Genomic DNA, 22136 nt, shown 5'->3' on the forward strand with positions numbered 1-22136 from the left:
TTGCTTCACGTTAATTCCCCTTTGCCCCTGTTCCTGCAATGCATTCTTGCCTCTCTCTTCACTCTGGCTCAGTTCCCTTTGGCCTCCAGAGAGATTATATCAGCCTACTAAACCAGCAGAAAATTTAGCTGGCAAAATAGCTTTCTTCAGATTTGTGATCAAACAATGCAGTGAAGGGGCATCTCATTGCTTTCACACAAGGACCTTTTAGAAAGACAAACTATCAGATGAAGGTGAGGGGTAGCTGGCAGCTTGAGACTGGTAGCAAAACTCGACAAACTTGATCACCTAGCAGGTGAGTTGTGTGGAACAGCAGGACAGGGAAAGCAAGGAGCTGGCTTAGCAATTGTCTTATGAGACAAATAAATAGTTTTTGTTGTGCTTTAGAAATGAGGGCTTACTTTTACATTGTTTATTTATCTTATTGGTATTTTTCTCTTCCCACTTAAAAAAATTATATATATATTGCCCATTATGCCATCAGAATCATGCTCTTTTGTAAAGCAAATGAATCCACTGTTAACCAGAAAGTTAAGCTAAAATTTTTCCAAGACTTAAGGAGTCAAACTAGAGTTTTCATATTGGGAAGTCAAATGCATTTTTTTAGTGAACTCTTTACATTTGAACCTGTCCTTGATATTGCTAACTAAGTGAATATGCAATATAGTGTGAAAAAGGGAACACAGAGTTTTTTCTATTTTACTTAGAGCCACAAGTGGAATCAATTTCTATCTTGAATATAGTCTAGAGGACAAGCTCTTCATACTAGGCTAACAAGGTTTCTAAAACATCCCTATATTTATTACCAGTATCCATTAAGTTTTCTACTTGTTCCTCCATAGAAAAAAAAAGATGAGGATTCACAGCCAGTGTCAAGGCATGAGCTGAAACCAGTATCCTCACAACAGTCCAAATAGTAGGGCATGAAATTTACATCGGTATCCTAAGACAAATATTTATTTTCTGGCCTGACAGCTGCTGTGAGTATCCATACCAGAAGAGGGCAGCCCCACCAAGGCCTCCAATGGTGACATCGATCAGACCATCATTGTTTAAATCCATTTCTCCATGCACAGACTGGCCAAAAAATTTCACCTTTTCGCCATCTCCACCTGATGCAATACGCTGTGAAAAGCATTAAGAGGTTTATGCAGTTCATATTGAAGGATTTTATAAGGACATTTAAGACACATTTGTTGGCAGTTAGATGGCTTTTACACTCGTTCAATATATTAAAATTTTCTTTACAGTACTCCTAAAAGAGTTACCATAGTGATGAACATGCTATAAATTTTCAGAATTGCAAGACATCTACTTTTCTGTCTGTACAGAACATTTCAGAAGGTTTCTAATAAAAACATGCAGATATATTTTCTAACAACGTTAGAGTCACATTCAGTTAAATCAGTATGAATTTAAAAGTACAGAGCTTTTTAAAAAAGAAGCTGTCATGAGAGGGCAAGTCACAGTTTGATACTATGTTGGGAAGAATCAGGAAAACGGTTCGTGCTATGTACTCTTAGAGCAGCTGCCAATCTGTAAAGTTGTACTTCTTACCTGCGAATATTTTTTACTGATTGTGTTGCCATGGCCATGATAAATATAAACAGCTCCCCGATGATCATCCTCTAAGGGAGAGCCTATTACGATGTCATTGTATCCATCTAGGTTGAGATCCTTCACTGCAGCAATCGCAGTCCCAAAGCGTGCACCGCAAGGCTCGTTCTTAAGAACTTTGCAGGTGTCCTGTTTTAATGGCGAACAGCATGTTTGCTTTGTAGGTTCGAGACTCATCTGATACTCAAACTTTGTCTGTGAAAGAACAGATTTAGTTTGTGGTTTTCCATCAACATTTTAGCAACACATGCTTTTAAGAGCTCCTGTCCAGATGACAAACTGATGAATTAAAGTAAACAATTACATCCCATTCCTAGTGACTGTAACTGCAGAAACTGTGATTCTGTAATTACAATTCAAATGTTCTTTCTGAACAGAGGGTGGGAAAGACATTTTTGCTCCTTCTCTTTTTGCATCTAGATGCTTCTGCATCTAACCTCTTGAAGTCAGAGGTTCACAGGAAAGCATAATATCAATATTTGGATGTTACTGTAAGTAAACTACATTCTTAAGATAGTGTAAAGAGTTCTTCCAAAGGCGTTTTCTTAATCTGAGAAGTAAGCCAAGTTTCTGATGAATCACAGATGGCAATACTGTTATTCTGGAACAAAAGACAGCATTTCTCTTATATACATACAGTATAGTATGTAACCAGTATTTCCATGAGATTGGTCCCATGAGCTCCATGTTAAGAGATTAGCAGCAGCAAGGAGTTGTTGCGTGTCCTTTAATGGGGGATGGATAAATGGAAACACAGGAAAAACAAATTTCAAACTTCACATTACTGGGGAATATGGAATTCTTGTTTTCTCACCAACCCTATTTACCAGCAATTTGTTGTTAGCAACAAGCATGTGAAAACCAGAAGAGCTCCTTGTCAAATAGATCCTGTCTCTTCAGGTCCTTTTCTTGCACTAGTATTTTAGGAGACCATCATTGCTAGGACATATTTTGATAACTGTTATAACTATACACAATGGTAGTGGACTAAAAGAAGAAAGAAAGAAGAAAAAATATGCATAGACATTGGAAAGAGAGACTTACAAAATTAAGAAACTGTGTTGTAGCTGGTGTATTCCTCAATCTAGTCGTGACATGTTTAAAAGCTGTTGGATGCATAGGGTTTAGCTCTAGGTTTGTAAGCAAGTCACAAGGATACTGAAGCACACAGTTTTAGGATATGATGAGCCCTACTGTTCCCTAAGCCATTAAAGCAAAAAGAAAATGTGCTAGGAAATTAATCCTATAAATTTGCATCTATGCCATATTGCACCTTGCAGGATATAGTGCTTATCTATATAATATACTTCGTTAGAAAAAAAGGTGAGAAAACAAGAGTCTGGGAAGAAAGTTATCGAAAATAATCTGTATTATACTCTCAACTGTCAAAATCATGTTTCTCTGTTTTCAGCAGGTCATCTTCCCCAGCTCAAATTATCACATTTCTTTAAAATAAGAATATAAAGTCAGTAAGGAGCATGTTCTGTTCCTGCTTAATAAACATCATCCTTACCTTGTTCAGGCCATAAACATATACTTTCCCCTGCTCCTCTTTCTCAGTTCCCATATACATAGGAGCTCCAACAAGAAGAAGGTCTATAAATGAGTCCCTGTTGATGTCGATTGTGGTAATAACACCCCCAAAGTATGACCCAATCTGCAGGAAAATTTAAGATATAAATCAGAGACAGAGTCAGCAACATCATCTAACATTTCCAATTCAAAGACCTGTTTTATAGTTGCTTACAACAATACCAAATGGTAACTATTTTCTTTGCTACCTAGAAGATCTTTTTGGTCTGTCTGTCTTTGAAGCTTGTTTTCTATTTTAGGGTCTGTTGTCAGGTTTCTTTAATTTTATTTTTATTTAAGAATGGTCCATTCCACTTGAAAGTTCATTTTTCAACTGTTCTGAGTTTGAAAGGTCTACTTGCTAAGAGGAGTAGGACCTCTTAGAGCAGCATTCGAATAGAAGTGTCTTGGGGAAGCTAGTTTTCTCTTCAGTCCCAACTTCACCACATAGGAGCAGAATCAATGGTCTTAGGCCTGACGGGAAAAATGTAGAAGAGTGGACAAAAGCTTTAAGACAGCACAGTGCAGGCAAGTGTCCAAAATTACCACGTTGCCACTAAATGGAGAGGAAGAAGATCTGCACAAAGAGCTAGCTACATTCAGAGACTGGGTACAAGGTGTGAGATTTATCTGTTTACATTCAATTCACAGCTAAGCTAGACAGGCTGCATTTCCTTTACACTCACACGAGAAGCAGTATCTGCTGGTGGGAGATGCATCTCATCTAATGGAAGATGGTTCAAGTAGGCCAGATTCCTTAAGCCTTAAAAATGCTTGCTTCATTACCTCTAAAAAGGACTGATTGATTAGTTGAGTTGCAGGCATCAGCTATAGGTGAAAATCAGGTAACCTGAATTCTCCTGAAAGAAGCTTGTACTGCAGCCTGGGGAGACCTGCGTAGGTCTTCTAGCCCTCATGTGCAAAAAATTATACTATCATCTTCAATTAAGTCATTACATGTTGACAATTATAACAAGCAGCTAGTCAAGATTTCATGCTATTGCAGCTGATGCTCTTGCACAGAACTCTGCTTATCACACCCATTTCCTGCCAGTGACATATCCCTTCCGCTCAGCAGACAGAGAAAATTGCAAGTACAGAGACAGCTACAGCCACTTTGACACTGGTGACAGTTTAATCTTCAAAGAGAACATTTGCAAGGGTCTCTGACTACCACAGAGTCCACTTTCCATTACTTCCTATACCAAAGCATCTACCTGACCTTTCCTTCTGATCTTGCTTACAACTCCTAGTTTAACTTGTTTTTTTGATGCAGAGTTCTCATTTGAAATCATTACTTCTACTTCTCATGTCATATTCTTCTCATATATTAATAATGAAAGTATACTTACTTGCTCTCCATTTAACCTCTGAAGTACCTGTACCTCTTTTCCTTCCATTTTATAAATGATAACTTGGCCAGTGTGATTGTATCGTGGCTGTCCTGCTATGTACAGTACACCTTCAGGTGTCAACGCTGAATTCACAGTATATCCTAGGAAGCAGAAAAGTCAAGATGCAGCACTACACACAGAATGCATCAGAAATACTTGCTGTTATTCAGAGCCTTTAAAAGGCTTATTCTCAACTAGATGTTTAGCCCCACTTAAGCTATAGAATAATAGCAGTTAATTGAAAGGGCTACAGTCTCCGAGTCACGAGCACCACTGTATTATTAAACCCGATCACAGGCTGGTGAGTCATGTTCACTTTGCCATTCTCACACAGTGTAAGAATATGATGGTACTGATGAAATAACTTGTGCATAGCTGGTTGAAAACTACTTTTAAAGAACAGTTGTCACTAGCTCACTGTCAAACTGATGGAGTCTTCCAAATGTGATTCTGTGGCACTTTGAACATAGCTCTATTTAATATTAACAAGAATTTAACAACCTTGGTGAGGGAAGACTAAAAAAAAATTGCAGATGAATCAGAAATGTGGCAGGGTTGCAAGTATTATGGAGAATAGGATCTAAATTTAAAATGACTGTACCAAATTTTATAAATATATATATATAAAATAGCTAATGGCACTCTGTAAAGAAGACAGAATGTATTTAGGGGGAAAAAAAGAAATTATTCTAGTGTTGACTCTTCATCAGTGAAAACATAGCTTAAACAAGGTAACAGAACAAACAGAACCGTGAGGTGTAGAAAGCAAGACCTAGAGGAGGATAGAGCAAGGCCACTGATGCTTTTTGGTAGAAGACTGAGATGAAAACAGTAGCCTGCCAATATGCAAAACAATATTATAAAAAAGACAGTGGTAAACTCTTGTTCTTGTCTACTGAGTGACAGAAATCAGCTTGGTTTTAAGCAAAGATTTAGACCGAATATTTTATAAAACTTTTTTAGCTATCAAGGCATAGAAAAAACTTGATAAGAATACCATGAGAATCTGTGAAATCTTTTCTGAGCAGATTAGATATCTCTGTTGGGGAAAGTCTAGATACACTTAGGTCTCTAAGTATATCTTGGACTAAAAGTCATAATATTTTTGTTTAAAGAACAAGAAAATAATACAGTATACATGTCCATACATTATAAATTTTCCCAAGTCTCTAGAATATAAGATAATATTCTGTAAGATACTCTTTGTGAATGAGATTTGAGAGAGGCCTTGTAGCACTTGTTGAAAAATGTTCTAAGATGGGCTATTTCTCTTACCTAGGTAGGCTGCAAGAGGTTCATTTTTGTCTGAAAGCCTGTCACGAAAAGTGTCATTAGTTGGTATTGAAATACCACTGTCCTTCACCATGACCACTGTGCCATTCCAGTCATAAGCTCCAACTGCTCCAAGCATGATCCAATCCTTATGGAGAGAAAAACAAAAAGCCTGTTCTCTAGGTTCTCTAGGTGAGCTATCTTTAGACATTCATTGATCATGATGCTCACATTTGGGTAACGCTTATTGTATACTTATATATTTAGCCCTGCTTCTATTATAGTATGGCCGCTACAATCACAGAATGTCTTGTACTTTTTGTTGGGGGGGAAAAAAAAAAAAGAAAAAGAAAAAAAAAGGGCCATTCACGAAAAGCCGCAGAATGAAATTTAAAGCTTCTACAACTTCTGAACTTTCATAAGCTTGAATCTTTCTCTGCTGAATCTGTGAGTCTTCTACATTGTGCAAGAGCCTTTAGTCAATGACAAATGGTTTGCTGACCCTTCTTTCCTGACGGCATGTATGTAGCCTTCTAGACAAGACAATGTCGTGGTTTAACTCCACCTGGCAGCTAAGTACCATGCAGCTGCTTCCTCACTTACCCCCCAGCCCTAGTGGGATTGGGAGAAGAATCAGGAAAAAGGTAGAACTTGTGGGTTGATATAAGAACAATATAATGTTTAATTAAAATATAATAGTAATAATAATAACAACCACAACAATAACAATTGTAATGAAAAGGAGGAGGGGTTCTCCTTACTCGAGGAATAAAACCCAAAGGGACAAAAAACAAGTGATGCACAATACAATCGCTCACCACCCGCTCACTGATTCCCAGCTGGTCCCCAAGTAGTGGTTGGCCCCTCCTGGCCAACTCCCCACAGTTTATGTGCTGAATATGACATTCTGTGGTACGGAATATCCCTTTGGCCAGTTTGGGTCAGCTGTCCTGGCTCTGCTCCCTCCTGGCTTCTTGTGCACCTGCTCACGGGCAGAGCACGGGAAACTGAAAAGTCCTTGACTTACAGAATAAGCACTACTTAGCAACAACTAAAAAATCAGTGTGTTATCAATTTTATTCTCATATTAAATCCAAAACACAGCACTGCACCAGCTACTAAGAAGAAAATTTAACTCTATCTCAGCTGAAACCAGGACAGACAGACACCAGAGACCCTGAGTCTGTCAATGCACTATGGACTGAAAACCCACTTCTGAAGTGAGGTGAGGTTCTGATCATAGCAGGTCAGTTGTTCGTGAACTTCAAGAATATGGTCTACCAAATAAATAATCTTATAAATAATCCTCCTGCTCTCTATCAGGATAATATTTTTTTCTAAGGTATGATACACAGTCTGAAGCATCACGTGTAATGCAGTGCAGAGTGTAAAAATAAACCGAGTACCTCTGCAGTAATGTATTTATGTTAAATCATACTATTTATTCTGCTATTCTCTTTTTTACCAGTGATATGCTGAGCTCTATAAAAAGCCATGTTGAAGGTTTTCTTATATATGTAAGTTTGTCTTGGATTGCTTGGTGTTTGTTCTGTTCAGTTACTCTCCTATTGTGCTCTTTTCCACTGTCACTACTTTTTCATATCTTTGAAGTGTAACTCTTCCCTGTTCTTTTGATCTCATCTTAAATTTGTTTCATTTGTGTACACTAAGCCGATCATCACAATAAATATTTTTTGAGAATAAATAAAATATGTAGGAAGTGATTTTCTGCTAATAAAAATTCCCAGGGATTTTTGCATCCTAGTTTAATAAATATTTACTCCCTGAGGACTGAAGTATTCAACGTGGTAACAGAAATAAGAACGTGCTGTGTTACTAATAATGCAGATCATATCCATGACAGAAATATCATTTTTATGTACCTTTTGTTTTGATTTCAACAATACAATGCAGTATCAATGTATACATTAATATTTAGAGACAACAGTTTTATACTTCATAACTCACGGAATGGTTTGGGTTGGAAGAGACCTTTAAAGATCATGTGGGTTCAACCCCCTGCCATGGACAGGGACACCTTCCACTAGACCCCATTGCTCAAAGCCCTGTCCAACGTGGCCTTGAACGCAAGGGGGGATGCACCACTTCTCTGGACAACCTGTTTCAGTGCCTCACCACCTTCATAGTAAAAAATTTCTTCCTTAGATTCAACCTAAATCTACCCTTTTTGAGTTTAAGACCATTGCGCCTTGCCCTGTCACTACAGGCTGCTTGGTAAAAAGTCTTTGTCTGTCTTTCCTAACATATTACAGACTATTCTTCTGATAGAAAGTGCTATGGGAGCATTAAATGTAGAGTTCGTGTGAAGAAGGTACTTACTCTCTTAAGCTTTCATTGTTTGTAATAATTCTTCAAATAGATTTTACAAAAAAATAACTGCATTACAGGGAACTCCAAAACTTCCAACAGCAGACAGGACTGTACGAAGAATTCTGAAACACCCATTCCAAATTCGTGCCATCACCAACAAAAATCAGTTTTGTAAAAGAGCTATCTTAAAACAGTTTTTTACCTCAGAATAATGAGCACTGAAACCAGCTTGAGACATTTCCATTTCAAATGAGGCAGCCTGCTGGTCTGTTGTTGCTATTAAACAGAAAAAAATTAAGTTTCAAAAATAACTTAGTTCCAATCTGAAAAAGTATCTGAATAGTGTAATGAAAACACTCATATGATAACAAAGGATAGCATAATTAACTAGAATATTCAGTGAATATAGTTTGCTATAGATTTTTATGATAAATACAGAAATTAAGATCTGTGTTAAACGTCACCATTGAGTATGAGAGTTTGCATTTTAAGATCATGTCTCAGAACTTGTCCAACAAATATTTCTGGGCTAAAACTGACCAGACTTGACCTCAGGCTGACTGTAAATATGTTTGGAATGTTTGATTAATATAGTTAAGCCATTTCCCTCTTGAGCTAACTGAACAATAAAACACCAGCCATGTAACCCCAGCCTTGTATTCAAGCAACTAAAAATTCATAGGCAGCTGGAGGAACTTCAAATGAAAAACACTTGATGTTTGTATGAACCTTTGCAAAAACAACATAGGAAAATCTCAGCTGTCCGAGATTCATAAGGCTCAGGGAAGGGCTTGGGAACTATAATCCTGCCCAGAAAGTTACATGACAAATCTTCCTGGTTCTTTAAAGTGATTTTGAATAAAAAAGGTATCAGTGCTAGTTTCATTATCTTGTCAGGTAGTCATATGCTAATTATTCAACTCTGATGTGCTACTCTGCTTCCAGATACACTTAAAATATTATCAGGGAAAAGTTCTGCCTTTTCCTCTATTTAAAAGCAATACTCAAGGACTATTGTGCCACCTTAAGTGGTCAAGTAAGGTAACTATTTTCTGCATATTAGTTCCTTCTTCAGAGCAAGATACAGTAACGGGCAGCAGAGGGGAGCTATGAAATCTGCTCTGATCTTGTCCAGTAAGAGTTCACAACTGCTACCATTTGAGTGCTGAGGCGAACCTCCAGCTGTGCGATGAAACTAAGGCATAGCAAGCCATGGCTGCACGAACTTCAGCCATCTGGACTATTAAATAATACTGAACTTTTGATACTCAGCAGCTAAACCACAGAGGTTGCTCCCTGGGACATGATGTCTTTGCTAATTTTTTGGATTTATAGTCAGTCATAGGAAGCAGACATGATCTCAAACACAAAATGTTTGACACAGAAACATATGCCACCATGTTTCACAAGATGTAGCTGCTAAGTCTGAAAAAGTCCTTTTGAAGCATAAAACTCTTAAGTTGCACATTTGCTGATAAGCAGTGTTCTCATGCAGTAAAGGATGCTCCCTAACAAGCTGAGAAAGACAAGACCCTCAGTCTGAGGCAGAGGACAATGCCAGTACTGTTGGTGTGTGCAGCTCTGAATGCTGCTTAGATAATGGGCCTCAGTCTAACTTTCCATTCAGTTTCAAACTGCCAAGCTTCCTACAAAGGATATTTTGTGAAAAAACATTTGTGCCCGCCTGTGGGTTGGATAAAACATAAAATTGCTGTTAAAGCCAGAAGTCCATGCCATGAAACACAGAGGCATATGAAGAAGATTATGTGTAAAAATCCACTGGCTATCAAGTATGGTTTTTTGTTGGATTTGATTTTTCAGTTCTCAATTTTTATTTGCATTTTTTAAAGGCCAAAGACAAAAAAACCCCAAGAAATCCAAGAAAAAAGTTTGAATGTACTACTGTACTAGCAAGAGGCTTTTTAGATTGAGAATGTAAACAGATTCTGATACAGATTTCAAGAATTCTGTTCTTGAATTTCAATACTCAAGGTTCCCATGATCTCCATGTTGTGCACAGAATTTGGCTCCAGTGTATGAACTTAACTAATCTTTTCCACATTGCTTACATCTAATAAGGTGGATTGTCACCAGAAAGCTGGATGGGACAGATTAATCAACTTTTCTCCTCTGTCACAAAAATGCATCCATGGACATGGTCTAGAATAGCCCCTGAAATGCTTTCGAAGGGGACAGGAAACCATTCCTGAAGAATCAACAGAAACTGATTCAGTTAGCATCTTCTAGCTCCATTGGAACAACTCAGCCTTAGTACGTTTGGACAAAAAGCTAAAATCACATTCTCAGTTTCTTTTCTGATTCCCTTGCAGCCAGATTATGTGATTTCTGGGACCTTAACAGGTGGAGGTGGCAGCATTTCTTGACTCGTATCACAGGTGTCTTACACAGAAATGTTAGCACACCTCTGAGTTCCTACTGAAAATCTGGAAATCAAGAAACATTTTGGGAATGGTGAAATTGCCTAGCTTATTTCTTACAGTGTGGAGGAAAATATTTTTTCACGTTTTTTGTTTAAAATATATAGATTTTGTGATACAAGCAAGGCTATATAGAATAAAAATTGAAAATAAAGCGATTATATCAAGGCACAAATATCTTAACATTTACAATAGGTTTATGTTAAAAAAAAAGTAATAATATCCAAGAAGTACATATTTGTTACTGCATCTATTGCAGAAAATTAAAGCTGAATTCAAGGAGTACTGCAGAACTTTTTGATGATTAATATGCTTAAAGTACCAAAATACTGAAGGACACGATGACAAGGATTAGTCACCTTAAGCAAACCCCACCAGCAGGGAGTTAAAGCCAGCACAATTTACTCCACTGTATGAAGGCTGGCATTTCCTGTCACAGATAGGCACTACCTAATGGGTACTGATTGCTAAAAGGGACAAAGTGGAGTGTGACAAAGTGAGACTGTCTCTTCCAGTGGCATCTGGCTGTTCAAAGGGTTGAGCTATGTCATGAAGCCTTGAATTTGAGTACACAGATATCCAGAAACTCAGTCATGTTAGGGTCTTACATCCTTTGTCTGTTGCCATGACTCGCAGTTGATTTATTTTTTTCTATATCCATTACATTTAATAGCTATAACTAACACTTTATTCTACTAATGAAAGACAATGTTTTTTCTCTGTTTTCTAGAAGTACAAAGCACAAATCGAAAACTAAGTTTCAGATTTCTGTTTGAACAAATGTTTTTCCTCTGAAAGTGAGTTTTTCCTAGTAAACAGGGACTTAACAAAAAAGCCCCATATTCAATGAACTTTGAAGTACTCAGTGAGCTTAAGTAGGCTAAACACTGGGCTTCAGAGAGATTAAATTATCCTCAAATTAATTTATTTAAAAAGTGAGAAAAAAACATTATCCAGAGAGTAAAAAGGTAAGAACACATGAACTGTAAAAATATTTAGTAACCATCAGCTGAAAACAGTAATCTTTGGCCAAGCTAAATGATACACTAAAAAAACCCAAAACCTAAATATGTCTGACAAACATAGCTCCGATGTAAAAAACTTTAAAATACTCCCTCATGTTTGTACTATTTCTTGACATTCAAGTCAAGATTTTTTTTTCCCCAGCTGTAAACTACACTATTCCAGCTACTGGGAAAGCTGAGATGTTGAAAAGAGTAAGTTCAAATAGATGGATGTTTTCTTTGTATGACACAAATCCCTTCAGAGTTGGCCAGTATAATTGATAACTAATAAACTCAGTCTTCTGTTACCAGAAGTGTGCTTGAAACAAACACAGATTTGGACAGCATTGCCTAATCTGGATGGAGAATGTAAGCAGACATTATGAGAAAGAATGACTTTTCTGTGCTAATATCTGAGTATCGTGAACGTTTCCAAATGTAATATGTCTTGCCAACTCTTCACACCGAGTTCCCGTCAACTTGTATAGCAAAGTAATACATTGTAACTAATAACTAACCAAAAGAGAACCTAAAGGTACAGGCAGAAGAGCACACGATCATGGGGTAATCAGGATATGGTCTGGCAAAGGTTTTTTACCTAAGGGAAGGCAATTTATGTTTATAAAGCCAGCTAAACCAGTAATGGTCACTTACCCTTTTAGGCTATTGTCTCCATAGACTTTAACTCATTTGACTATATTTCACATCACTATCTATGTTTTTGATGCCTATTGTAAAATATTTTTCTGATCAGCATGAAAAAAATACCTGCATAATATGTTTTATGCAGCACAATACATTGCAAAGAGAGAGAAAAGCAGATGGTTTTCTATTTCTTCCAGTTGTACTGCAGGCATGAAGTAGAATTTTAAATAATGTCATACCTTCCAGGGCAAATATTCTCTCTCCGAGTGCTTCAACAATAGTTACAAGAGCTAATTCATCTGAGACATTGAAGAAATGCTTTTCAGTAGGCTTACTGGCAATTGATTTGATTTCCTCTACAAATTTCTCAGTACTTAAATTTCCTCTGCTGTAGCTGCCAAGAATCTAAACAGAATTTAAAAAAAAAAAAAAAAAAGGTCAAGGATGTATTTTATAACCTGTTTAAAAAGACACCTTTGAGGCAGGTTGTCAAAGAATATTGGGAAATCATATGCAAACTTAATTTGTTCCATTAAAACCTCCCTCAAATTGATTTGAAACCATCCTTTTCCAATGTGAATGGAAATGTATGAGGGCTCAGTTATTTTTCTGAAAATACCAACAATAGCATACAAAGCAACTGTAGAGTGTAATGTCTGCTATCCTCAACTGTCCTTTTTTTCCCTTCTTCACAAAATTCTAGTGATTTATTTTATGATTCTATGATTTGTTTAAGTAAGCCTTAATTGAGGAAAAAACAACAAAGCAAAAACCAAACCAGAATACACAATTGCACTGGCTTCTGCATAGATATCACCAGTTCTCATAACACATAGATGACAAGTTAATTAGGCATAGAATAATTTCTTTCTGTGTGCTGATTTGCCCTATAAATACATATAACAATAACACTTGCATTCAGTGTTAACAACTCCATCACAGTATAGATTTGGTTTGCGGTTTTAACATCACTGCTGTAAAAATTCAGTATGCATCAGAACAAAATGTCTCTCTTATGCAATTCCCAGACCGACAAGTATTTTTCATAGAAAAAAGTGCCCTATGCACTTAACTTGCTTTGAAATAAAAAAGTAACTCCCATATTCTAGCATTCCTGGACACTGCAGCAACTGAAATTTTGTTCTAGACAGGGATTTTATTGCAAAAACTTATTGGAGCTTCAAGGACAATTTTTCCTCTAGATCTTTAGCTTTTTGAAGGAAACCACTGAAAACTTGTGTGCTGCTGGATTCAATTTTTGTTTTATGTCTCACTTTAAGTTAAAGATAATAACATCTTTCTTGAAGTTGTATGGTTGCATGCCACCTCATTGTACCAAAACAAAGAAAGGTAGGAACAGAAAAGCAACAATCCAACATACTTTCAAAATTAACAACAGAAAACAAATTATTTGAGTATAGAATGCACAAATACAGTGGAGAGTTCACATCAAATCTATCATTAATGTTTCCATATTTCTCAATATGGGTTAACCTCCATTACGCTTACCCTCTCATTTGGCTACTAGGTTTGTTCAACGTGAAAATGATAACTTCAGAATGCCAGCACACACAATAGCTATAATAAACCTGGGTTTTGTTGATGGCTTACGTTTGCTTTTTTTTTAGAAGCAGGTAATGTGTCCATAGAAATTGCTCAGGAGATTTGAACTAATCCACGCTGTTCAATATTGCTCTTAATAAAAAGGATTTGATTTTATACTGCCCCTCAAACTCTTCTTTTTATTCACATGCACACACACCTGTCATCACCATGAAGACAGACAGATTGCTTTTTCTTATGTGCTGTAAAATCAGAAAGCAACTTTTAAAATGTATTTTTCACCTTATTTCTTTTTTTCCTTTCTGAAATTATTATATTTCCATAAAGATTCTGTGAAATTAACTTTTTAAACAGAAATTACATTTGGAAGCTGAAACATCCTTTTAAGATTCTGAATTTTCCCATTAAATTTCACTTACAGCAATAGCAAATCTCTGAATGTTTTCATCTTCACAATTATCAATCACTTCTTTTAATCTGTAGTTGTCATGTGATTCCCCATCAGTCACAATAACCATTACTTTTTGTACTCCTCTTCGTGCGCCGCGAGCCTCAGTAAAAGCCTCTTTCCTAAAGGAAGCATAAAATGGTTGGAGAAAGGCAATGTCAGCATTTAGCACATGCATAATATTTGCATAGTCAACCGTACACTAAAAGATTTTATATTAGCTAAGAAACAGGAAAAGGAGATTAATATTAACCATGAACAAATACAAACAACAACAATTGGAACTTAAATATCAGCTCACAGCCAAAGGGTTTCACAAGCATTCATTCATTATTCACTCATTTGAGAGCAACAGCAGAAAAGACAGTGCTGGATAGTGAAAAACTCTCTGCCTCTCCACATAAACTGCTGGCACCTTAAACCAGCTTTTGGTAGCTTAATAAAGGCCCAGCCAACACCCATGCCATCCTGAAATCCACATACTAAAAAACACCCTACGGCAGCACTTCAAGAAGTCAAAGCATTTCCTCAGCTACCAGCACACCTTTGCCCATCTACGGTACAACTGGGTGTTGGCAGTGTGGCAGAAGTCGTCTGCAGGTGAGTGAAGGCAGGATGGGGTGACCAGCTGAATTCTACAGCCACAGATACGCAAACAGGCGCTGAAGTTTTGGGCAGCTGCTCACCCACCCAGACTCTGAAGGGAACTCAAAAAGGCGAGGCTGAATAAGGGCTCTGGAGGAGAAGGAAGGAAGCCAGCCTTCCTCCTCTTAGAACAATGCAGGAGGGGGCCTGGAAATCAGGACCATGGTAGCTGAAAGGGTAGCTGAAAGGAATGTGCTCGAGCCTGTAGGCCACAAACCCTGGGAGGACAATCAACAGGGTGAGTGATGCTGAGAGAAGATAAGGGAATGAGGAATGGATGGCACCAAGGAAAGGTAACACCTTGCTGTTAATTGCTGGTAGTTAACCACCAATCGGGGATTGCCTAGTATGCAATGCTTAGCTTCAAGAACCAATCTGTTTAAAACGCGCAGCTTCTGAAAGTGTATATAAACTCGTGCTTCTGTACAATAAATTGACATTTGCTTGCGTCAAGCTGCGTCCCGTCTCTTCATTTGCAGCAAATTGTTGACCCCGATGTGATGCGTTTAAGGATCTAACATAAAGGGCTCTCGAATCGCCTAACTGAGCGACTTGCAGCGAATCCCACAGAACTTTGAATGAACCACTGAAAGTGAACGGGAGCCGGCCGGCCTGAAATCTCTCCGGAGCTGAGAGGTGAGCTGTGGGAAATCCGTCATGGGGAATCAGGCTTCGTCCCCAGAAAGAGACGTATATGGACTCATAAAGGGTCTTCTAGTCAGATCCAGGAGTCCGTGCCTCAGTCTCCTCAAATGGTGACCCCTATGGTGGTGTTCCGAAGCCTTGGAGGAATAAGGACGGAACTGGTCAATAAAACGACAGCTCGTGGAAGAGGGCTGCGTTCTGGAGGAGGCGGCTTGGCTGAACGATCGGCTGGCTGGCTGGACCAGGCGGACAACCTGCATCGAGACAGGTGAGCAGCCAAGAAACTTTAGAGACTTTGAAAGAAATGAAAGTGTGTACAGACAGCAGCCAAATGTATGATGCTGCCACGGAGGGGAGCTCCGTGTCGGGAATGCATTTAGCACCTTGGTGGCAAATTCTGACTACTCTTTGCCAAGTGTGGACTAATTCTACTAACGGTGCTAAACCAGAGGAAGCTGTAAATTCCGCCAACAGTGTAAGCACTGAACTAGAGGAGGCTGTAAATTCCACCAACAGCGCGACTCTTCTCAACACACTGTCAACAATGCCGATTCTGTCCACACCACCTCTGCCCCCAAAGCTTCTGTCACTGATTGCAGCGACCCTCACAACACAGGACCAAGCACGGGAACAGGACAACTCGGGAAATGATTTAATTGACACTGATAAACCTTTTGATCCAGGTCCTATAGATCTGGAAGAGGAGCTAGACCTTCCTCCCCGTGCCCCCCCCCCCCCCTCCCCGAGGCATTGGTTGTATTTTCGGGGAGGGTGAAAGGGGGCCTGAGGGATTGGTGGCAGGAATGCAAGTGGGAAGCGCTTAAGTGACGGGTTTTGGGAGTTGCTATGGCATGTTCAGTATTTTGTCAGACAAATCAACCTCAAGAGTGGCAGCCTGTGCAATACGAGGCTGTTAAAGGGTTAAGCAAAGCAGTGCGGGAAGGGAGGATTCATAATACATTGGCTATGTCCCTTCTTGAAGTGATGGCAGAGCCTTATACGCTCACACTGCATGATTGGAAGTCATGGCTTTGTATGGTACTAACTGACACAGTATATGATGTGGTTATCTGATTTTTGTGAGCTATGTGTAGCGGCCTTGACTGAAAACCTTAATCGGGGAATTGCTGTTAACTATGAGCAGTTAGCTGGAGCAAATAATTGTGCCGATTCTGTGACTCAGGCAAGGTATCCCAGGGACAACCGTTTGCAAATGAATGAGATGGCTGTTAAGGCAGTCAGGATGCAGGAGTCTTGCCACAGTGTTGCGGGATCCTAGAGAGTCACTAAGTGTAATACTAACTTTATTGATTGGCTTCAGAATATTTTGCAACAAGTCGAACATGAGGAAGCTCAGGGGTTGCTTTTAAAACAACTAGCTATGATAATGCCAATGAAAATTGTAAACGGGCAACTTTCACAATCGCAACCCCAACATGTGTCAAATGATTGTAATGCAGAACTCACAGCAGACTGTAATTCTCAGGCTGAGTTCTGGAATGCAGCATAACAGATTTTTGCTTCTCTAATCTCTTCTGTAAGAATAGTACATGCTTTTAACTTGCTTAGTAAATTAGGCTGCTAGCTTGCTAAACAAAGTAATACTACAAATACTGTTCTTTTTTTTCTGGCTTATTAACAGATGTTGATTCTGTCCGTCATATGTTGCTACAGAACCGAGTTGCTATTGATTTTTATTATTAGCACAGGGACATGCATGTGAAAACTTTGATAGGATGTGTTATGTGAATCTGAGTGACCACTCTGAATTAATTTACAAAAGTATACAAAACTTACAAGCCTTAAAACAAAGACCTGCAGCAGAGTCACGGGTGGGATGTCTTTGGTCTCTTCTCACAGCTGGGAAACTTTGGGCCATGACTCCAAAGTACTACAGGATTATAATTATCTTTAACCACCTTATTGATGTTTGCCTTTTGTCTCCCATAACTTTTTTTTCCTGTATTCAGTGTTTAGTTGATTGTAACATAAATCAGGCCATGGTCACCCAGCTACACACACCCTTTGCCTCATCGCAATTAACAAGCAAAAAAGAGGACAGAGAATGTCTGAAAAGAGATATAGGAGAGGAAGCTGGAGAATATTTGACCTAACAAGAGATGAGAGAACAGCTAGGTATTGTGAAGGAGAATAGGAAAGATAAACATGGTTATCTAGTGTTTAATAGGTGTCTGCATGCTTGTAGTGATATATAGCTATGTAACTACACAAATAATTTCTGCCCTGAGCCTGGTGGAGCATACAGCTGCGGTTTGTGTCCGGGCTCAGAGACGTAAATAGGGGCTTCTCTGTTATGGTAAAGTGTCTCTGGTTGCATAAAAAAAGAGGGAATGAAGGGAATGACCCCAGAGGTATGTTCAGAGAAAGCACCCTATGTATTGAACTTTTTGACTGAACCAGTTCTTGTTTGGTGTGCCCTTCCACCTATGTATAATGTTAATCCAAAAGAAGATGATATTGTTTACACTTTGAATGTCGATAATTGTCTTTCTGTAGATGCTAATGTAGTAGGAGGCTATGATGGGAACGTATTGCAGCGGTTCTTCTCTTGCTATTATCCGGAGTAACAGCAAGTAAATATATAAGAGTTAAATCACCTTGTTTGTTAGGCAGTTAAGAATGTGAGTCAAATTTACCACTGCTTTCTGTTGTTGGCTCAAGGACATGGCTGTGAGGATTTTGATGGTATGTGCTGAATGGATTTTAGGCATCCCATTGCAGCAACATGTTATCAAAATCTAAGAAAAATGTCAGCCTTTTTGACATCCATTCACTCAATTGGCGGTATTGTTTGTTTGCCTTGGTTGCCATCATGTTTGCAAGGGCCCTGCAGAACATGACATACCTGGTACCAGCTGTTCAAAAACAAAAAGGGGAAATTGTAAAATTGTACAGAATAGAGATAGTGGGTTATTTTGACATTGATAATGTGCAGCTTTGGCCTTGCTTTGACGATGTGCAGCTGCTATCCTGCAGCAAAGAGTTAAATAACTTTGAGGGAGTATGAGAAGAAACACTAGGATGAGACAGAAACAAAGGAGGAATGTGATCTCACCTCTAGAAGACAAGGAAACAGCATGAACAGTAGAGTAGCCTATAGTGAACAGCGCTAATGGAAGTGTTTTATGAATTTGACTGATCACTCTAACTGTATTCATAAGCAGCTCTGAGTTAAGAAAAAATGTACAGACCACAAAGAATGAGAACAGGTTAACAGACTGGCTTTCAAGACTTGGGTTAGGGGGCTGGTTACAAAATATAATCAAAGGAGCATTGATGGTATTGACAGTATTGTTGGTTCTAGTATTATGTGTTCCGTGTTTGTTTCAATGCTTACAACGAGAACGCATGTTGGATTGCTCAAAAACAAGAAGGGGGAGATGCAGGAGGGGTCCTGCAAATCAGGACCATGGTAGCTGAAAGGAATGTGCTCGAGCCTGTAGGCCACAAACCCTGGGAGGACAAGGAATGTGAATAGATAACAATCAACAGGGTGAGTCATGCTGAGAGAAGATAAGGGAATGAGGAACGGATGGTGCCAAGGATGGCACCAAGGAAAGGTAACACCTTGCTGTTAATTGCTGGTAGTTAACCACCAATCGCGGATTGCCTAGTATGCAATGCTTAGCTTCAAGAACCAATCTGTTTAAAACGCAGAGCTTCTGAAAGTGTATATAAACTCGTGCTTCTGTACAATAAATTGACATTTGCTTGCGTCAAGCTGCGTCACGTCTCTTCATTCGCCGCAGAACAATACCACAGAACTTTAAGACTGGCCACGCAAGTGAAAGCTAAGATCAACCGCTGATGATGGCCAAAGTGGATGGGTAGGAAGACTGCAAGAACAGAGGAAGCTTTTGCTGACAGTTTCTGCATATACAAGCCTGCAGCAGTTTGTGGTGCACAGGGACATTCTGAACCACATGTAGTTTCTGAGTATTTGGCAGTTCTCAGCTGGCTGTGCTTTTATGAACTTGTTCAGATTCCCTAAAGCTTCTTCTACTTGTATCTAAGGAAAACATTACTGCTGAATATGTAAGAATGTCATCGGATTTAAGACCTCATAACAACAAAACTTAGGTCAGACGATGAAACAGAACATTAGAAAGATGCTGCATATTTGACTAAATGGTTGTTGGGGAAGGATGAATGCAATAAAGTCATGCTGTTATGAGGGGAAAAAAGGTTGAAAAGAAAAAATGTACCCGGACAACATTGTACAGTTTGAAAGTGCCTGAAACATTTTGCATTTACTGTTTGTTCTATGAAAGTCAGATTTCATTTTTGTTGTAAAGGAAGCATTTCTAAATAATGCTACTACTACAACTGATCTTTAATGTCCCAATGACCCAGAAGCTTCAAAGACTTTGGTATAAAATTTCTAGGCTTTCTGATAAAGATAGGCTCAATCCCCATAATAATCTTAACTTCAAAATTAAGGCAAATTAACATTAAAAAGTTTTATATTTTCCTTTTTTCCTCTGAAAAAACTTACTTTTCTTCACCCCTCTACACACACAGTTCCTACCCACTCTGTGTGGACATCAAAGGTTGTCAGCTTTTTGCTTAGGACTACAACTTTGCTCCATGTCTTGTCTCTTTCCCTGCTTCTTCAAATCAAGAGACAGATAGCTGCCTTTCCAGGATGTCATATACAACTGCTCTAGATGCTGGAAAGTCTGTTTATCCACCCTCCTCCTAAATTTTTTTTACTTAGCTAAAAAGAAGTCAGATGTCAACCACAAAATTTTTAATTTATAAAATCAGAATTGTCACCAGGTCTGTTTATGTTTGTTTCTACTAGGTGCAGGACAATATTTTGTGAGTGTACCTTGCCGTATCTATTCCCAGGGCTGTCATAGTTTGTGTGCCACCCCGCTGGCGTATTCTCGTGGCTGCGGCCATCACATCTTCTGTTGTTGAGTATGCATTCAGGAAAAATTCATGGACTACAGTCTGTCCATATTGAACAATTCCAACCTGAAACACACAGTTCATGTAAAAAACCAACTCTTTTTAAAGAAAACATCTATGTCTGCTGCAATGGGGTAAATTCTCATTTTTACCTACAGCCAGGAAAAGAATTGAACTATGTGCGTTTCCCTCATGTCCTGGCTTTGGCTGGGATAAGAGTTAATTTTCTTCTCAGTAGCTGGTGCAGTGCTGTGTTTTGACTCTGATGTGAGAACAATGTTGGTAATACACTGATGTTTTCAGTTGTTGCCGGGTGATGTTTATACTCAGTCAAGAACTTTTTGGTTTCTCTGGCCTTGCCAGCCAGAGGGCTGGAGAGGCACGGGAAATTGGGAGGGGACACAGCCAGGACTGGTGACCTGAACCAGCCAGAGGGGTATTCCATACCATGGGATGCCATGCCTGGTATATAAACTTGGGGGGTTAGCTGGGGCCTGGGGATCACTGCTCAGGGACTGGCTGGGCATCAGTCAGCAGGTGGTGAGCAGTTGTATTGTGCATCACTTGGTTCCCTTTCACCCTTTCCCTTTGGATTTTATCCTTTTCCCAACCCTTTCATTATAACTGTTATTATCATTATTGATATTATTGTTCTTTCATTTTTATTCTGTTTCAATTATTGTTTCCATTATAACTATTATTATTGTTTATTATTGCTTATTAGCATTCTTATTATAATTATTATAATTATATAGTTATTGTTGTTATTATTATTGCTCTTTATTTTTTCTGTTTAAATTATTAAATTGTTCTTATCTCAGCCCTTGAGTTTTACATTCCTTTCCGATTCTCTTCCCCATCCCTCTGGGTGAGGTGCAGTGAGCGAGTGGCTGGTGGTGCTTGGTTGCTGGCCGGGGTTAAACCACGACACCTCAGTATGAAACATTTGTAAGCATTTCAGCAAGACTGGTTAGAAGACACTCAATCTCATGAAACATTTTGAAGTTTCTGAATTGTTTTTATTGAAAATAGGGACAAAGCCAAAAGCAGGCCTTGCTCCTTGCACTTCCTGACCTGCAGTGATCTGTGCTGCAGTTTTTCTCTCCTCTAGGCCAAGGCAGACCGATGTCCTAAGCACCAGTCACAACTTCTAAGAATAGTTTTCCTTGTAGCGCACAAGGCCATGATTCACTCACAACTCTTGTCATTCCATCCAAATATAATATTCCTACATCTGATAGTTTATTTTCCCTAAAGCTAGCCTAGAAACAACACTGCAATGACAAATTTAGGCCCTCAGGATGAGAGGAAGACCCAGGTACCCTTATCTTGATGAAGACGGCAGGGCAGTCCAGGAAACAGCTGTTCTCCAGCAGGAGGCAAGCCAAAGAAAGACACCTGACAAGTGCCAGTGGGGACAACAGGAGTAAAATGTTGGATTCTGAAAAGGGGAAGGATGATGGAAAGGCTCTAGATGACCTCAACAGGACAAGTCTTTGCGTGAAAGATCAGTGCATGGGATTGGAACTCCACAAAAAATACCTGAGGAAACCTGCTGCAAAAAAAAGTATGGAATAAGATGAGCAATATTCTTAAATATTAGTTAATTTATTTCATTCATCTCTGT

At 38.8% G+C, this 22136-nt stretch overlaps 1 protein-coding gene across 2 annotated transcripts in view; it reads right to left on the reverse strand.

Annotated features, from left to right (window-relative positions):
• The window catches only part of ITGA1 (integrin subunit alpha 1), an 80732-nt gene that overhangs the window by 19424 nt on the left and 39172 nt on the right, over positions 1-22136 (reverse strand). For both annotated transcript variants that reach the window (XM_037374610.1, XM_037374611.1), the window contains exons 7-15: positions 20427-20575; positions 14256-14406; positions 12513-12678; positions 8389-8462; positions 5859-6003; positions 4542-4684; positions 3131-3274; positions 1558-1812; positions 995-1125 (exon numbers count right to left, since the gene is read on the reverse strand). In XM_037374610.1, coding sequence (XP_037230507.1) covers positions 995-1125; positions 1558-1812; positions 3131-3274; positions 4542-4684; positions 5859-6003; positions 8389-8462; positions 12513-12678; positions 14256-14406; positions 20427-20575 — 1358 coding nt within the window. The remainder of the gene's footprint in view (positions 1-994; positions 1126-1557; positions 1813-3130; positions 3275-4541; positions 4685-5858; positions 6004-8388; positions 8463-12512; positions 12679-14255; positions 14407-20426; positions 20576-22136) is intronic.

The sequence above is a fragment of the Falco rusticolus genome, chromosome Z (genome assembly GCF_015220075.1).
Source record: "Falco rusticolus isolate bFalRus1 chromosome Z, bFalRus1.pri, whole genome shotgun sequence".
Taxonomy (NCBI): Eukaryota; Metazoa; Chordata; class Aves; order Falconiformes; family Falconidae; genus Falco; species Falco rusticolus.